The sequence below is a fragment of the Carica papaya genome, chromosome 2 (assembly GCF_054855325.1).
Source record: "Carica papaya isolate Zhongbai chromosome 2, ASM5485532v1, whole genome shotgun sequence".
Classification (NCBI taxonomy): Eukaryota; Viridiplantae; Streptophyta; class Magnoliopsida; order Brassicales; family Caricaceae; genus Carica; species Carica papaya.
In genome coordinates this window covers 4,203,076-4,216,192 of record NC_142310.1, presented here as the reverse complement: position 1 = coordinate 4,216,192, position 13,117 = coordinate 4,203,076, and the positions used below count along the sequence as shown (strand labels likewise).

The 13,117-nt window shown below is 40.3% G+C and overlaps 1 protein-coding gene across 2 annotated transcripts; it reads right to left on the bottom strand.

Moving 5' to 3' along the window:
• Positions 1-9,513: 9,513 nt before the first annotated feature.
• Positions 9,514-12,796, bottom strand: LOC110819345 (protein yippee-like). 2 transcript variants are annotated; one of them, XM_022048502.2, is made up of 6 exons: positions 12,662-12,796; positions 12,274-12,398; positions 10,754-10,797; positions 10,240-10,348; positions 10,087-10,142; positions 9,514-9,791 (listed from the first exon to the last, which is right to left on the bottom strand). In XM_022048502.2, exons 2-6 carry the CDS (start codon positions 12,367-12,369, stop codon positions 9,707-9,709), a joined length of 390 nt encoding a protein of 129 aa, XP_021904194.1. In that variant the 5' UTR covers positions 12,370-12,398; positions 12,662-12,796; the 3' UTR covers positions 9,514-9,706. The 2 variants fall into 2 exon arrangements, with proteins under 2 accessions (XP_021904194.1, XP_021904195.1); XM_022048503.2 differs by lacking the exon at positions 12,662-12,796 and having other exon boundaries at positions 12,274-12,652.
• Positions 12,797-13,117: the final 321 nt, after the last annotated feature.

The window sequence follows — 13,117 nt, the reverse complement described above, 5'->3', positions numbered from 1 at the left end:
TCCAATTTTTGTTCTTTATTTTTGAAGTTCATTTGTCTGATTTGCTAACGTTTAAACCTTCTCCGATTCTTCGATGGCACATTGGATGGGAAAAAGCCTGCTGAGAATACAGACGATCCAAATACTTCTAATAATAATCACGTCCATCGTGAAGTTACAAACTCAACAGGAACAAAATCCTTCTCTGTTAAGAATGACGAAAAGAAAGAAGAATCAATTACAAAGTATTTGTCCGAACAAATAGACTGCAGTAACTGCAAGCTTCGAAAGTGGAGAATTTCCTTCCAGTATTCAATTACCGAAAACTTCTGTCAAAAGAGTTTTAGGAGCCAAAAGGAAGCTGCCGACTGATGGATCGGAAGATGTAACACCCAAATTATTATTTTTGTATTATTATTTTTATTTTTATTTTTTTTTAATATTTAAATTTTTAAAATTTTAATTTAATTTAATTTAATGAAAATAAAAATAATAATAATAATAAAATTGGGTAAAATTATTATTTGGATTTAATTGAAATTGATTTTGAGAAAAAGGGGTGAAATTTTAGATTATGTGGGTATTTTTGAAAAGAAAATCGGAAACGGGGTCAAAACGCAATTTAGAAAAGTTGTGCCACGTCAGCAGCCACGTCAGTAGCCCCGGCCAACCAGGACACTCCGCGTGGCAAGGAAAACGCTAAAACGAGACGGGGCATGTGGGCGATCCACGTGCGCGCGATCGGACGGCCCAGATCTGTTCCCGCGCGCATGGACGGCCCAGATTTCACGCGTACGAACGGTCCAGATTTAATCAGGCACAGACGGCCCAGATCGCATTGCGATGGACGACCCAGATCACATTGCGATGGACGACCCAGATCTAATCCTAATTAAATCGCGATCGGACGATCCAGATTTAATCTTGATGGACAGTTGAGATTAAAAGGCAAAGGGTATAAATAACCCCACCCACACCTGACCACAAAACTCTAGCCGCCAGTGCCTCGTCGGAGAAGAAGAACCAGACGCCGGATGAGCCGGCCGCCGCCGCACCGGAGAATTTTCCGACATCCAATCGAGGTAAATTTTCTCCTCTTGGCTCGTTTTTCGATGTTGAATCTGCCTATGGCCAAATCGGAGCCAAACCACCGGCCAATCGGCCGGAAAACCCCACCGAAGTCCGGCGCCGCCGTCGCGGCTTTCCTCTGTTTTTGCCTCCGATAAGGCCCTTCCCGGTCTCCGTTCGATGCAATTTTTATACCACTATGATTACCGTTCTTTTCTCTATAGGTTGACCGGAGCAAAACATCAAAACGCGACTCACGCCGGAGAAGCCGCCGCACCTGAGAGCACCGCCGCCGGTAAGTCTCGATTTTTCATGATTTTTTGGCCCACCGAGGGCCCTAGGTTTGTTTTATCGCAGGGACCAATGCAAGTTTGGCCGTTTTGAGGCGGATTGCCGCCGCAGGCGGCGGCGCCGTCGCCGGACCATGGCGGAGCCGCCGTGCTGAAATTCTGATATTGGCCGAAAGGGGCCCTAAGTCTGATTTGGGACTTTTTGGGACACGTGCAGGTACCAGTAGTGCGTTTCAGTTTTCCGGAGAAAAATTTAGAAAAATTAGGGACAGCCTGCAGGCGCACTGTAGAGCCGATTTCAGACCTCAAAACAAGTAAGAACCCCTCACCCTATTTCCTATCACGGTATTAAAGTTTAATAAATAATTAAAAGGTATTTTGAGACTTTATAGATGTATAATTGATTGAGGTTGCCAATGGAGCCCGAATCTGGTACATTGTTGGTCAGTTGTTGTTTGATCTATTTTTCAGTATTAAATGCAGTATGATGTTTGATGTATTTATTTTATGGTCTCGTATGCATGAATCATGGTTTCTTTTATTATGGTTGGTATTATGGTTAACCCGATACGGTGTTGTCTTGTTTGGTGTCAATGACTGGTTTACATGTTTATGTATGATTGGATGATTGAGATCAAGAAAAATGGCAAAAATGTTATGTGAATTGATAAGTGGATAATGTGGACAACCTGACTAGATATCCTGGGAGATGGTGGACGGACCGGGTCCGTAGGGAACCCTACCAGGAACGTGGTCTCTTATACCGGACGAGGTGTGGAGACCTTATGTGTTTTGACGCCCATACCGGACGGGGTATGGGGATGGCCCGTTTCACCATCATACCGGACGGGGTATTGAGGTTCATGGTTTTGGCGCCCATACCGGACAGGGTATGGGGACGGCCCTGGAATCAGATTATTAATGGTACTGATTCACGTGTAGCGGGGACCCCCTATGGATCCCCGTGGATACTAGTAGGCTAGTAAAAGAAGAAGTTTATTGTCTGATTATTGAAGTACAAAAGTCAGACATGTGTTTTGTTACAAAGTATATATGATTTTATGATGATTATCATGTTATTGTTTTCATAGGTTATTTTCATGAATCTCACCGAGGTAAGTGGACAGTAAAGGTTTTTATGTTAATAAATGAGTTGTTACGAATTATGCTCAATTGGTCGTTTTTGTTTTCTATTGATCTTTACTTCTGTGGCAGTGAGATAGTGTGATGTCTTTACTGGGCTAGTGTAGCTCATTCCTTACTTAACTATTTCAGATCAGGAAGACGTGGTTCCCGAGCCTGTTCCTCAGGAAGACGGCGAGTTAGACGCCTAAAGACTTTATAGTTCTATTTATAGTTTCCATTTCGAGTCTGTCTTTTAATTAACTTATTCTTTCACGTTTTGAGTACGTTTTTTGTTATTGTGTAAGGGATATTAATCAAAATTTTTATTACGCTTCCGCATTTAAGATTTTTAATACATACATATCATTTAAAAAATTCTGGGGCCGTTACAGTTGGTATCAGAGTTGCGTTCCTCGAACCCATCCCTTACACAATAATACTTAGAGAAATACTCACCGATAAATCGTTACTCAACCATTCCTTATAAAATACAGGTGTAGAGAAATGAGGAGAGGAAGACCCCCACTAAACCGAGCGGCCCGGGATAATTCACTTCGGGAGGATGTAGATAGGTTTTTTGAGATGATGGACGGGTTCATAGCTGCCCAGCAAGGGCGAGAGGAGATAAGGGAGTTACCCGACCCTCCTCCACTATCGCAGGTTGAGCCTCTGCTACAGCAGGCTGATCCCGAGCCACCTCGGCACGAGCCTGCTCCTCCACAGTACCACCTGGCACCACTACCGCAGTATAACCCGGTGCCCCAGCCACGGTACTACCCAGCACCACCACAGTACCGTCCAGTGCCCCCATCATATCAGTAGGTGCCACCACAGGACCCCCCAGTCTATCCCAGCCGGGCCCAGTCCCTCTTCCACAGGACCTTGCTCCTTCCTTGATCGACCCATGCTACATAGAGAGGTACAGGAGACTGAACCCTTCCACTTTTGCAGGGGGATCCTCTTTTGAAGAGGCCCAGTACTAACTGGCAGAGACTGAGAGAGCTTTCAGGACCTTGGGAGTAGTTCCTGAGCAGAGAGTTGCCCTTGCTTCCTACATGCTGGTAGGAGAAGTAGGACGTTGGTGGGAGCTCAAGCAGACCACCCTGCCTACACCAGTCACTTGGGAGTAGTTCTTAGCGGCCTTCCATGCAGAGTATCTCTCTGAGCACATCCGACACCTAAAGGAAATGGAGTTTGTTCAATTGGTCCAGGGAAACATGACAGTATCGGAATATGCTCGTAAGTTCCTAGAGCTGGGCCGATACTCCCCGGAGACATTGATGGATGAGGGCCAAAAGGCCAGGAGATTCCAGTGGGGCCTCCGCCCAGAGATTAGGCAACACTTGTTGGTACTGGAGCTCAAGACATATTCAGCAGTTCTAGCAAAGGCACAGATCGTGGAAAGGAGTTTCAACACCCGTCTTCAGCCAGGAGGGAGTTCCCAACCCTTAGCTCCGTTTCGCAGGCCAACACCTACTGCACCTGCCCAACCAAATAAAAGGCCCAGACCAGCCATCCAGGCCCCTCCTCAGGCTCCAGGGGCAGCACATGGGAAGATCTGTCAGCACTGCGGCAGAGATAACGGGGACCGACCATGCTACCGCCTCAACAACACTTGTCGCATATGTGGCAGTGCCCAGCATTATGCAAGAGAATGCCCAAGGAACCAGAATCAAGGAAGGCCTTCTATCCAGGACAGAGTTTACAACCTTACCCAGCAGGATGCCGACGCTGACCTGGATGTGGTACAAGGTATGTATACTATATGTGACCATATTGCTCATGTTTTATTTGACACTGGTGCATCGCATTCCTTTGTTTCACATGTTTTTGCTTCCAAAATTAATGTATCACCTAATAAACTTGATTCATTGTTGCTTGTGTTTATTGCCGGACGTGAAACACTACTAGGGGAAGTTATCTACAGGGCTTGTGCCGTGGAGATAGCAAATAGAAAACTGAGTGTAGACCTGATAGGGTTAGACACGGGGAATTTTGATGTAATCTTAGGAATGGATTGACTAGCGGCATATCACGCCACCATAGATTGCTTTAACAAGAAAGTTGTATTTAATCCTCATAACGAGGAGCCATTTACAAATTAATAAAATCATTCAGTACTTATTCCTTGATGGCTAGTTTTCTTGACTTCTAATGCCTTAATCTTGCTATTTTCTTTGACTAGGCAAGCCCAAGAAGGAAATTTGTATTCAAGAGATTCCGGTAGTCCGAGACTTCCCAGATGTGTTTCTGGACGAACTGCCCAGTCTGTCAGTGGACAGAGAAGTCGAGTTCACTATAGACTTACAGTCAGGTACCTAGCCCATTTCGGTTGCTCCTTACCGCATGAGCCGCATTAAGATGGAAGAGCTAAGGAAACAGATCACTGAATTGCAAGACAGTGGTTTTATTAGACACAGTGTGTCCCCTTGAGGTGCCGGAGTCACTTTTGCAAGGAAGGGAGATGGAACGTTGAGGCTGTGCATTGATTACAGAGGATTGAACAAGGTTACGATCAAGAACAAGTATCTCCTTCCCCGGATTGATGACCTCTTTGACCAGTTGTAGGGTGCACAGGTCTTCTCTAAAATAGACCTGTGATCAGGTTACCATCAGGTGAAGATAAGAACAGAAGACATCTCCAAGACGGCCTTCCGAACCAGGTACGGACACTATGAGTTTCTGGTCATGCCATTTGGGCTAACCAATGCCCCGGCAATCTTTATGGATCTGATGAACAAGGTCTTCAGAGAGTTCTTGGATCAATTTGTTATCATGTTCATTGATGACATCTTAGTCTACTCAAAAAGCCGAGAAGAACATGCTCACCATTTTGCCCAAGTTTTGTAGGTCCTCAGAAACAAGAAGTTATATGCAAAGTTGAGTAAGTGTGGATTCTGGCTTGAGTAGACTGCCTTTCTAGGACACATCATATCGAAGGAAGGAGTATCAGTGAATCCCGAAAAGGTTGAAGCGGTACTTGGCTGGGAGAAGCTTACATCAGTTAAGAAAATCTATAGCTTCCTGGGGATGGCAGGTTATTACCGTAGGTTCGTTGAAGGATTCTCTAGTATAGCAGCTCCCCTAACCCGACTCACAAAGAAGAATGCCAAGTTTGAGTGGAATGAGGACTGCGAAAGAAGTTTTTTAGAATTAAAGAAGCGGCTGACTACTGCACTCGTGCTGGCTTTACCGAGTGAATCGGGAGGATATACAGTTTATAGTGATGCCTCCTATGTAGGGTTGGGTTGTGTTCTGATGCAGCATGAAAATGTTATAGCATATGGGTCCAGACAATTAAAGAATCATGAGAAAAACTATCCCACCTATGACTTAGAGCTTGCCGCAATCATACACGCCTTGAAAACCTGGCGCCATTATTTATACGGAGAGACCTTTCAGATCTATACCGATCATAAGAGGTTGAAACACCTATTCACTCATAAGGATCTTAACATGCGTCAGAAAAGGTGGATAGAACTCCTTAAGGACTATGATTGTGATATCTTATACCATCCGGGTAAGGGCAATGTGGTAGCAGATGCTCTCAGCAGAAAAAGTGCAGGTATCTTAGCCCATTTGATGGTTTCAGAATGTAGGCCAATTGGGGCCACGCAACAGGTTTGACTTCAGGATCTGAAGAGAGTCACATGTTTAGGCCGCCTAACAGTCTAGCCCGAGTTAATCCAGAAAATAAAGGAAGCCCAGTCAGTCGACCCCACCCTGGTAGCCCGCAAGAAGGATGCAGAACAGGGAGTGAGCTCAGAATTCTGAATCTCTGCCGATAGATTACTTCGTTTCCAAGACAGGGTGTGTGTCCCAGATGACAGTGAGTTAAAAAGAGACATCATGACAGAGTCCCATAGCTCGAAGTTTACCATGCATCTAGGAAGCACTAAAATGTACCAAAACATGCGACCCCGGTTTTGGTGGAATGGGATGAAGAGAGACATAGCCGACTTTGTATCTAAATGCTTGGTATGTCAGCAGGTCAAGGCAGAGCATCAGTGTCCAGGTGGGTTACTTCAGCCTTTACCGATCCCGGAGTGGAAGTGGGAACATATCACCATGGACTTTGTATCGGGGCTACCCAAGGCACATTCAGGACATGATGCCATATAGGTAATTGTTGACCGACTTATCAAGTCTTCCCACTTCCTAGCCATCAGGATGACCGATTCTTTAGACAAGTTGGCAATGATGTATATCCGAGAGATAGTCAGATTACATGGAGTTCCAGTGACAGTAGTATCCGACAGGGATCCCAGGTTCACTTCTCGATTTTGGAGTAGCTTTCAGCAAGCTATGGGAACAAAGTTGTCTCTTAATACTGTCTTCCATCCCCAGACTGATGGACAATCAGAAAGGACAATTCGTATACTTGAAGATATGCTCCGAGCTTGTGTCCTGGACTCTAGGGACCATTGAGACGGCCATCTACCCCTGATAGAGTTTGCTTACAATAACAGCTACCAAACAAGCATCGGCATGGCTCCATATGAGGCGTTATATGGGCGCCCGTGCAGATTACCGATTTGTTGGGAGGAAGTGGATGATAGAATATTGTTCGGCCCGAAGTTGGTAGAGGAGACCACGTCCAAAATAGTTAAAATCAGAAAGAACATTCAGACAGCTCAGAGTAGGCAGAAGAGTTATGCAGATACCCGGAGGAGAGACCTAGCGTTTGAGAAAGGCGACTGGGTGTTTCTTAAGGTCACTCATTTCAAAGGAATTAGTAGGTTCGGCAGGAGGGGAAAATTAAACCCCCGATTTATCGGACCTTTTGAAATTTTAGACAGGATTGGTACTGCTGCCTACAGACTAGCACTGCCTCCAGAGCTCTCCAAAGTCTACAATGTGTTCCACGTAACCATGCTACGTAAGTACAACCCGGACCCTTCTCATGTCTTAGCTCATGAACCGCTTCCACTCCAAGAGGACTTGTCTTATGAAGAAGTACCAATCGGTATCACGGACCAAAAGAGCAGGATACTGCGCAACTGGGAAATATCATTTGTAAAGGTCGTGTGGCAGAACCACAAGCCCAGGGAGGCTACCTGGGAGCTAGAATCGGATTTTAGAGCTCAATATCCCCATTTGTTCGACCAAGAGTGAGAGATAAATTTGGGGGACCAAATTTCCTTAAGAGGATGAGAGTTGTAACACCCAAATTATTTTTTTTTGTATTATTTTTTTTATTTTTTTTATTTTTTTTATTTTTATTTTTTTTGTATTTGAATTTTTTAGATTTTAATTTAATTTAATTTAATGAAAATAAAAATAAAAATAATAATAATGATAAAATTGGGTAAAATTATTATTTGGATTTAATTGAAATTGATTTTGAGAAAAATGGGTGAAAATTTAGATTTTAGGGGTATTTTTGAAAAGAAAATTAGAAACTGGGGGTCAAAACGCAATTTAAAAAAGTTGTGCCACGTCAGCAGCCCCGGCCAACCAGGACACGCCGCGTGGCAAGAAAAACGCTGACATGGGACGAGCCACGTGGGCGATCCGCGTACGCACGATCGGACGGCCCAGATCCGTTCCCGCGCGCACGGACGGCCCAAATCAAATGTGCGCACGGACGGTCCAGATTTAATCCCAATTAAATTGCGATCAGACGGTCTACATTTAATCTTGATGGACGGTTGAGATTAAAAGGCAAAGGGTATAAATAACCCCACCCACACCTGACCACAAAACCCTAGCCGCTAGTGCCTTGCCGGAGGATGCTTTTTACTTATTGATCAAGTCATCAAACTGTGGGGCAGATACTGTTAGCAAGAGTGGTGTATACTTTATAGTGGAAGCTTTAATAACACCAAATTGAGTTCTAAACCAATCCAAAACTTAGGTGTTAAAGAAATCTTCTAACTCTGGAGATGATCAAGAGAAAGACATTACTTTCCAATTCAATTAGTAATAAATTTTTGGAACATTACTCTGGTCATTTTACTTGTTCAATATAGCATACGACCAGTGTAGTACTTTGACAACTAGGAATACAAAAAAATAGGTTAATATTTAATTAAAAATCTAAATAAATTTTATTTAATTATGCAATGGGTGTGTAAATTATGATAATTTTTACATATTAAAATATAGTAGTTGAATCAGAATATAATAGTAAACGCAATGTCAATCCCTATAACTCCTCTTTTAAGTAAACAATAACTCTGTTCATAGCATAATAAGAAATTTTGTTATTAAACTTTGTATTCCATAGTTTTCATTAACAAAATTTTCATTAATTAAGAAAGCAATTAATATTATTTATTTTAAGTGGAATAATTATTAAAAGATGACAAGGCCTTACCAGATTAGGTGGATTCATCATGGTGTTTACAGAAAAGCCAATTAATTAGTTAATTAAAAATTTTGGATAAGATCAGCATATGCCTCCATTAATTCCATATATTACGTACCAAACAACACCACCTACCAAAATCTGTGCACCCCTTTAAAATAATAATTATTATTATTATTATGTATTAAATCTGAATAACTTCAACTCTTTAATTTATTTTTTGAAAAATAATGGATTAAATTGGTATTATGATGAATAAATTTACTCAATCACATTATTATAACAAATTTTTTTTTTTTTTTTCTCAGTGAATTGAACATGGTCAAAAGGTTACTCTTTTTAGAAACCCCAACCTGTTCTTCCAAGTTTTTAAGACGTGTATGGCAAGGAAACAACTAAACCTCTCACGTGAACAAAACAAATCATTTCTATTAACACCTTTCTTTGCCTGCAAACGTGAAATAAAAGGAATCTACCAAACAATGCCTTACTCTTCTAACAACGGGTTCGCCTTGGATGGAAAAATCTAATAACTTCAGAATATAAACCTTGTGAAACCTTGACTAATCATTGCTAATTCAAGTAAATATGCTTTTGTTTTTTCAAGTTCCATTATTTTCAAGATGTACTTTCAAAGTTTTCTCCACAATAATATATATACATATAATCCATTTCCTCACATTCTTTTCTGGCCATCAGAAGCATGAGATAATATGCTGGCAAGAATAACAAGATCAACTCTAGTTTAAACACGAAGCAAATCATCATTGACAATAGAATGTTACGAATGATGTTATTCACAGCAAACTAAGCAAGCTGCTTAAATGGAGGAATCTATCAGTTTTCAGAATTAACAAAGAAGAAGATGCAGGATTCTGGGTGAAGGGTTGGAGATCAAAGAATGTACAATTTAGGGTTGAAGTAAATGTAGTCATCATGCATCATCTGCATCACTTCCACCAACATGAGCTTCATGAGTAACCCAGTAATTGCTTCCATCAGGACCTGAGACCTTAAACCTGCTCAACATTATAATATCCCAAAGACACAACCTCAGTCAAGAACATCACCTATACGGCTAAAACCACAAGGAGAATGTCACTGTAAACTCGAGCTCACAACATTAACTGTGATCACTAGGTTTTTACCCGTTAGATGTTGATATCCAAAAAACAACAGTTTTCATAAATTGTGAGCTAACGGTTATAACACTAGTGTTTAGATTACTGTTGTCAGCTCGAGCTTTACAATGACACTATCTAAACAGAACTTTTGATAACTTTTCTCTCTTTGAAAATCTAGTGGTCTACTGACCGTTCAAGCACCGATTTTCCTTCCTTGTACTTCTGGCTCTTCTCATGGGCAGTCTCCTGAAACAAACCAGCCAAGTAACTAACAACGAACATATATAACCATGATTTCCTTTTAGTTACAACTTATTTGTTAGTCTCTTCCACCAATTCTTACATATTTCCACCCCACGATTGATCCACACCCGACACAGAAAATATCAGCCACAGTGTGCAGTCCAGTCATCATCATTCTTTCTTCTTTCTCTCCAACCGAGACATTCACACTGTCAACATGAAAGATGAAAATTCACCCATCAATCGACCAATTGAGAACAAGTAATACAGCTTATCCCATCAGAACAGTCAGCCAGATATCCATTGACATACAAAATTATCCAAGATGGTAAGAGCTTATTCGGTGAATTCAAAGGGTAGATCAGCAGATAGATGTCAATTGAGTAAGAGACTATTACTAACATCTTATTCATACGAAATATAGAGACAATCATCTTCACATATACAAAAGTTCCTTTTTCCTTGTCCTGTTACAGGCTGGCTGGCTGGCAATAGCACACAACACAAGTGGCACCTTATGGCATCAACAAATACAGGTCTCATTCAACACAATGTTTTTGTATGACTTTCCAATTGCTATATAAGGATAAGGTGCCCAAAATAAGAAAACTTACACCTTATTGAAGAGATAAGCTTTCCCATGCCTGCAGTGGAAAGACTGAATAAAAGACAACAGGCAAAACAAACAAATTGTCAGTATGTTATTTTGTATATACCCTAAATCAATATTTGTTATGTGTTGCAAACTTTTCAAATGTTAATGACAAAAGAAAAAGGGACCCTAGATGCCAAATTATCACCAAGATGTGTCTAAAGGGCATAAATTCTTGAGGCTCATCAAAACATAGAAGCTGCTGCAGGCTAAAGCCCGCTGCAACTCCCTCTACTTAACACCCACCATTAGTATTATAACAATGGTTGTCAAAAAATGCACCATAACGACATAAATATAGATGAATGCACATTTCCATGAATGCATAAATGCATGTAAAATCAGACTAATGCATGTGACTGACGTGAAACTAGATCCAAGTTCAGGCTTTGAAGCAGGAAAACACAACTTGACCCCACAAAAGATGTGAATATATAAAAAGTGATCATTTCTGATTAACAATGTTTAAGCCATTACGCACCACACCAGCATCAAAATCAGAAAAGAAGACACACGAATTGCTCTCAAGCACACATCATATATGCACTTGATGTACATGCAACCAGCATGTTTTGCTAATGTAATATCATCCACTTCAGTCATGGTAAATATTAATCAGGATTGGAAATTCAATACATGTCAAGAGAGACATTCAACAGGGTATTAATCATCACATTCTTCATGATTCAGTTAAGATTCAGAATCTAATCAAACAACTATTACATTCTTTCCAAAGCCAAGGGAGATAAATCATTTACAGTCCTTGCCAAGTGCAAAACCCACAGGTGATTGTAATGAAGATTACAACATCCATATATTTAAATAAATTTCCATCACAATCATGAACAACAATCAAACACAAGTAAAATCCTTGAGAAAAGAAATAAATCCTTACGTTGCTGGCATTCAGATGTCACTTTACAATAAATATCTGAACATACAACCAGCATTGAGTTCCAAAGAAAGGAACAATAAAGTCATAGATGCGGCAAAACCCGAAATTATTTTGCTCTTCTACAGAAACTATAAAGGACCAATTACAATTACCCCAAATTCAACTATGAAAATCAAATGAAAAAGCTCATCAATCGAGCATCAGAAACTATGAGAAGGCACCCAATTAGGTCCTTCATTCATAAAAAACATGCCCATCCGCACAATTAATGCTCCACTATTATACACTGCTGCAACTACATATATCCTTTACTAATTATATAAGCTTCTCCTCTTCATCCATTTTGGGCAAAGATAGTAAGATATCCATCCATCATAGTCAAAGTTTAACCTAAATCATCATAAACAGAAAATCCCATCCATCACAAAGCAAACCCACATAAAACCAAGACAAATTGACACTACTCAGGTGAAATTTTTACCAGAGCATCTCAAAACAACCAAAAACCAGAGAAGATCAGATTCTCGAAATTCCAAAAACAGTGATTTATTCTTATTATTATTATTATTATTATTTTTTTTCACAACCTTGGAGACGATATCCTCACATAGAGCAAGATGGGTCCTGCAGTGCCTGCAACTATAGATCTTCCCTTCGAGATTCACCACAAACAACCTCCCCATCTCTTCTTCCTCTTCCCACCTACACCTCTCTAAACCAATAAAGATCAAATCAGAACAAATTATGAGAGGAAAAAAAAAACAACTGGGTCCTCTAGAAAATCGGTGAAAATCAAAAGGGTAAGAAAGATTGAGGAAGAAGAACACAAGTGTATATCAGAAATAGGAAATGGAATCGAGAGGGAAGAGCGGTGTTGACGGAGAAAACGAAGCAGAAGTGAAGAAGAAAAGGGGGAAAACGGAGAGACGATGAGAAGAATCGTTGAATAAAATTAGCTTGGATTTTGTTGCCTACCTTGCTTTTGGTCTCGTTGTGTAGCTTGCAAGAAATGTGGACCGAGAAGCCATCACGTTCTGTTTAAAGCAGAGAACCTGACCCGAAAAAAAAAAATTATTAAAAATTGAAATTTAATATACATTTTTTAAAAAAAATATAACTCTCATATATTAATTTTACAAATTATAAATTTTTAAAAATTACGAAATTTTAAAATGGTTACTGCCTAATAAATTATTAAAATTGCTACTAAAAAATAAATGTGCCAAATCCCAAAAAATACTGAACCAAAATCCAAAATTGTAATATAACTATATAAGAACGTTGATTGTAATTCATCCTTTTAAATTTTATAATTTATTATTTTTTGAAATATTGTAGTTTAATAATTTAATAATTAAAATATTAATCTTTGTAGCTAATACTGTAACATTAATATCTAAATAATAATAATTTTCAAAGTTCATAATTTAA

What these genes read in the sequence shown, in the direction of transcription:
- LOC110819345 (XM_022048502.2), bottom strand. Translation starts at nt 12,369, where the DNA reads ATGGGGAGGTTGTTTGTGGTGAATCTCGAAGGGAAGATCTATAGTTGC. An exon ending in GTGAGGATATCGTCTCCAAG is followed by an intron (nt 10,798 to 12,273) that starts GTTGTGAAAAAA and finishes TCTTTTATTCAG; the next exon opens with TCTTTCCACTGCAGGCATGG. An exon ending in GGAAAATCGGTGCTTGAACG is followed by an intron (nt 9,792 to 10,086) that starts GTCAGTAGACCA and finishes AATGTTGAGCAG; the next exon opens with GTTTAAGGTCTCAGGTCCTG.